General features: G+C 43.3%; 1 protein-coding gene across 1 annotated transcript in view; it reads left to right on the top strand.

Moving 5' to 3' along the window:
* LOC103581167 (cytochrome P450 3A8-like) overlaps positions 1-5,615 on the top strand; it is a gene marked incomplete at its 3' end in the record, with an annotated part of 20,123 nt that overhangs the window by 1,102 nt on the left and 13,406 nt on the right. Inside the window, exons 2-3 of the mRNA XM_008563061.1 lie at positions 2,616-2,709; positions 4,797-4,849. Coding sequence (XP_008561283.1) covers positions 2,616-2,709; positions 4,797-4,849 — 147 coding nt within the window. The remainder of the gene's footprint in view (positions 1-2,615; positions 2,710-4,796; positions 4,850-5,615) is intronic.

Genomic DNA, 5,615 nt, shown 5'->3' with positions numbered 1-5,615 from the left:
GACATGAAAATGGAAAATATCAACTTGGTTTTAATTCTTTGAAAGAAAGGTTGAAAATTTAGGATACTGTGGCAACATATTTTCCTTCCAATGACATTTAAAAATTAATTGACATGGTTTAATTTCATTCTATTTAATATCAGAGTTTTAAAAAATTGAGGTAAGAGTATTTCCAGCGTGTTTGTTACAAAGGATAAAAGAGGGTTGTTGGTTCAGTGCTTGTGATAACAGAAGCTGTAATATAACCTCACTTTGCTAGAATAATGCCAGGAATATGAGTCTAATGCGGAAATATGTTCCTTTATGACATAGGTCCCACATGTGTTTTTAAATATACCTGCCCAACAGGTTATTTTAATCCCTTAGTTTTAAATATACCTGCCTAGCAGTTTATCTTAATCTCAGTGCAGACACGTAAGCAAGACCTTGTGCCAATGATGATATAAAAGGTATGTGGGTAGGAATCAGGATGAAGTGGGAGAATATTCCTCACCCTTCCAGAAAGAATTCCCAGAAGTATTCTTCATGGTTCTTGGCCCCTTCTGGAGAACACATGAAGGGCAGATGGGTTAGCATCTCATGCACTTGAAGCCTGGGGTCAGGGACACTGTATAAGTCACTCCTTGTGTGGTCTGTTTGGAAGTAGAGCTGTCACTAGTGAATCTGGGAGCTGAACAGCCAACTCTGCAGCCTTAGAAGACACTGGTGCAGCCCAGGGTTTATTGGTTGTATAGCAGACAATGCCCTTATTATGCCAACACGATGTAAATGTAATAAAAATGTTTGGGTTTTCTGTTAGCCTCTTCATTTGTACCAAAAGCAGCATGTCTCTACTAAAAAGAGGGGAGCTGGAAAGAAACCAAGGAATTCACCCAGCCAACTGTCTACCTTTATATAGTCTTATGTGAGATTTGACAGGCCTCCCTTGAGGGCCACTGTTGCTGGCACATTAACTCAGTTGCTTGGCCTCACTTGAGAGTTCATGTAACACACTGAAAATTCAGAAGCAGAAATTAGTCTAACTGATTTGCCATGGTTGCAATAGCAAGGGAAGGAAGTGGAGTGGGACTAACCAAGGCCATCCTGGTTTTAGCAGTTGGTGCACAGATTTCCATGGACAGTTCTGGGCAAGGGACCCAAAGCCCAGCTGGGCCTGGCTGAGATACCTCTGCTGGGTCCTTCAAATACACATCCCTTAGCGCAATTTTGGTTTTATTTTATCTAGATTTACTGGATTTGTACAGGTTATTTGAAACCTACACTGTCTTAAAGACTAACCTCTGAAAAAGAGGAAACAGGGTCTTAATCCAACTGTCTAGAACATTTTATGGTAACTGATTTTATGTTTTCTTTTGCTGAAATTTGGAGGCCCCATCTCTTATGTCTAAAGACTTTGTGGGGCATGTAGAACCATTTATACATAGCACACTTTTCAGCCGTGTTTTCCTAATTTACCTCTATGGGTCTGCCTGGTAGCTTCATGGTTAAAATGGTTGCTGGTACTCCCTTCCCTCAGCCTCTCTCCTTCCTCGAGTCTGCCATCTCTCAGTAACACCAGTGTGGGAGGGTCTCCAAGGAACCAGAGCCCCAGTTGTGGAAGTCCCTATACAACACATCAAAGATGAGTTGCAGGCAGCCCTGTCATAGGGAGCTCCAGCCTTAATAGATCTTTGTACGGAGAATGTTGATGTACAGAGGTGGTATACTAACTGTTTTGTGATTGATCATCTTGAAAAAATGAGTGTGCCTAGCAGTGCTTATCAGCTGAGTACAGCCAGTTGGAGGCCAGATTTTGTGAGGGAGGAATGGCCTGGAAATAGTCTTTAGTGGTTAGTTCCTCTGCACGGTGTCATTCAGGAAGCACATGGGTCAATATCATCATTCCCTGTAGCTCAAATCAACCAGATTGCCTGACAATGAAGGCTCAGGTGTAGCTGAGAAGTGCTCACATTTCTACGAGGCCAATGAAAGCTTCAAACACAGTTTTTGTGCTATAGAAATAAGAACTTGTGACTGCTCCAAGGTCTTTGTGTGAAGGCAGATTTGAAAAGGACCAGATTTTAAAATAGGATCTGGGCTTACAGAGAAGGAAAAGCACAAAAGCCTCTGAGCAAACTGTAGGAACAATGTCAACATATGTTCTCAGTGGCCCTCGGTGATGGGGTTGATGCAGTTATGCAAAATTTTATCACTGGGGCAGAAATTTTTTTTTTTTTCTGTCTTTCTACCTAGAATGAGAAATTACCAAATCATGGAAGGGTGGTAAACTTCCTAAGTAGACATAAGCAAATGAAATGCCCTAGAAGAATTCCAGACTGAACCCATAAGGAGCACTCAAGTTTGGGGATGTATATCAAGCATTCCCTTTAGCATTGGGACCATGAAGATTTTAGCTGATTTTAGATAATCATTGCATCTTTTGAGGGGTCTCACAGTGGAGGCAGGAAAGGAGATTAGGAAGTAATGTAATTTTTGCTATATGAGTTGCTGTTGTTATTTATTGCCTACATGTTACCTCCCTCACTTGATAGTTAGTTTCTGTGTCAGTGACTAGTCAGCCCCTGTATCTACAAAGTCACAATTGCTGTGACCTGGTTTTCTCTTTTAATTTTTAGATATGGAACCCATACACATGGACTGTTTAAGAAGATAGGAATTCCTGGGCCAACACCTCTGCCTTTGCTGGGAACTATTACAGGATACTTCAAGGTGAGTGTTGTTTGAGCTTCTTTTGTTTCTTATGGTCATAAGTACCAGGTTAGTTCCATCATTAGAAGTGTAACTCCTTGGGAGGAAGTTCTTAAGTTCCACACGTTCAGAAACCATGTGTAGGCTCCACCCAGAGCATGGCCAGGGTCACCCCAGAAATCTGTTGTCAACAGTTAGGAGCCTTAGGAATGCCTCCGTCAAACAGCTCCAATCTCTGCAGATTCAGCACTTGATGTTTAGAATTTAATTTTCAGACTGTGTGAGCATCATAAAAAGGATTTTCTTTCTACCCAGTGCAGATTCCCAGGAAGGTGGTGTCATCAGGAGGAAAGCAGGAAGGAGAGCTGCAGTAGCAGCTCATTAAGCTGTGTACCCCAGATTCAAACTTTCCTGGTCATAGCATGAGCTCTGGGTCACCCTTTTTTACCTTCTTCTTGGATAGTTTTGAAACTTCAGTTTATTAGGCAGCCTAAGTATTCACCATTGGGGAATCTGCACTTACTCGACTTCTCTCAAGAACTGCTAAGTCCCCTGTGGTTATTTCCATGGCTCTACCCCAGCTTTTGTTTCCCGTGACATCTTTGGCGATTTGAGACAGAGCACAGTGTTCTGCTACATTTCTTTTCCTTCAGAGGAGGCACCCTATGGGTGAGTCTGAGCAGAGAGTGGGTATAACTGAGGCAAGATGGTGGTTGTCTATCAACTCCAGATATTTAACCACTAATGAGTTTTGTGTTTTAAACACAGGCAGAATCATTTATACAAAATCAGTTGAAAGTAGATGATATGAAAACATTATTAAAAATTTAATTTTACTGGGCCGGCCCGGTAGCGCACAGCTACAGTGCGCCGCCTGGGAAGCGCGGCAGTGCTCCCGCCGAGGGTTCGGATTCCACATACAGACCGTCTGCTCACTGGCTGAGCGAGGTGCGGGAGCAACGCCGAGGGTTGTGATCCCGTTGCCGGTCCCAGTCCAGTACGGGCGGGACACTGAGGGTTGCAATCTGTTGCCGGTCATAAAAAAGACAAAAAGGAAAAAAAAAAATTAATTTTACTGAACAGAGTGTAATATGTACCACACACACAGAATCTCAGCTGAGCCTTCGTGGCTCACCCAGTCTGAGGCTTCGCCCAGAGCCTGGTCCCTGGATGGAATGTCACGAGCTCATGTGGGAAGGCCAGCGGCAAAGCTGTGTGCAGGCTGCTCTTGGGCTCAGATTTCCATTCCCGCAGAACTGAGGCTTGTTTCTCAGATTCTGCTTCTCCCAAGTGAAGCCTTTACTGCTTGATTACCAGGCATAGTCAAAACATGACAACTGAAACTTAGTAATGGGGAAATTTTATTTTTAAGTTTCAAAAGTGAACACTCAGAGCAAGTAGTTTAAAATGCTGTGTCCTACGTGTAGAGGTGATATTTCCCCACGTTTTCTGAGCTGAGCAGGAAAACGTCGTCCCTCACTCACTCATTCACGCTCACTCAGCAACGTGTTTTACTTAGACTTTTATAAAACCGCTGGACTGAACGAGGACACTAGTGTCTTCAGCTTCCTCATCCCGCCAGAATTCCAGAGCGAGCTGATGAGATGAATGAAAAGGATGCGGAGGGAGGAGATAAGAGGCGCACGCCCTTGAGACCCTCGCCCACTCTCCCTCTGCCTCAGTTCCTCACGTGCCCACGGAGGGGATAACTCAGAGGGTTGCAGGATGTTAGAGACAACCCAGGGACAAGCAAAAACACGTCAGGAGGACAGGGAGTTACTTAGTATTCACAGACAAGGGTAAGTCGTTCAGGGTCTACAATATTCAGAGAAAATTCAAGAGTGACATTAAATTTTCCATCTTGAATATCTCTATTTTATTTTATTTCCCCTAAGACGTCTCTGAATAAGAGCTTCCCTCCCACTGCTGGTGAATGATAGTAATACTGATTTTCCCCTAAGACGTCGCTGAATAAGAGCTTCCCTCCCACTGCTGGTGAATGATAGTAATACTGATTTCATTCAATTGGGGTCATTTTTGCCCCAATTACAGTAGGTTTCAGTTCATTTTAGAATAATAATATAAATTTGTTTTGTTTCTCTTCCCAGGGTTTTTGGGATTTTGACATAAAATGTTATAAAAAGTATGGACGTATGTGGGGGTGAGTATTCTGGAAACTTCCATTGCATACACTTGTTGCGATGAGGCACCCACTGCATGGAGGACAGTCTCTGCCCAGAGCCTCTTGGGATGCAGCTGTCTATTGTAAAGCTTTTGGAGGCTTGTCTGACCAAGGATCCCCTACGTCACCTGTTGTTGGGGTCTACAGTCTGAATCAGGCCGAGAACGTTGCAGGCCACCCCTTTCCTCCAGGCTTTGATGGGCCCGGAATCCCAGCATCACTTCCTGTCTGGTGTCTGGCTATTCCCCTCTTCTCCATTTTTCCTTCCTCAGGTCCCATTCAAATGCATAAAAACATTTTATTTCAGACACTTTAAATGTGTGCTCATAAATGCATGGCATTATCTCCTCATATATGTCACTTTCAATTAAAAGCCAAAAGTTCTTCATTTAAATTTTGGATTTAATATGCACTTTTGGAAGAAGAGCTGGGGGCTGTAGGTACAGAGATTGGGAAGCCATGTGTTCTCAGCATTTTTACTTTCTCTGCGAGTGTCGAGTTCTTTGTTTCTCTTTAAAATTTTTAGCCAAGACTTTTCAGTAGAAGTGTACACAAGTATTTATTTGTCTTCTCTATAGTAGTGACTTTGAAGAGGAGACGTAGAATATTTTTCAACCCCTGTGTTCCCTAGTGGCCTGATGGACTTTATGATTTTGTAGGGTGGGCTTGGCCAGTTATAGCTTCTCCCCTTCAGAGCTGCTGGAGGTTTGGTTTAGTGAGAGCAACGGAAGAGGGGTAGTCGTGC

Source organism: Galeopterus variegatus, unplaced genomic scaffold, assembly GCF_000696425.1.
Source record: "Galeopterus variegatus unplaced genomic scaffold, G_variegatus-3.0.2 Scaffold12490, whole genome shotgun sequence".
NCBI classification, from domain to species: domain Eukaryota; kingdom Metazoa; phylum Chordata; class Mammalia; order Dermoptera; family Cynocephalidae; genus Galeopterus; species Galeopterus variegatus.
The sequence above is the reverse complement of the archived record's forward strand: the minus strand, read 5'-3'. Positions and strand labels throughout refer to the sequence as shown.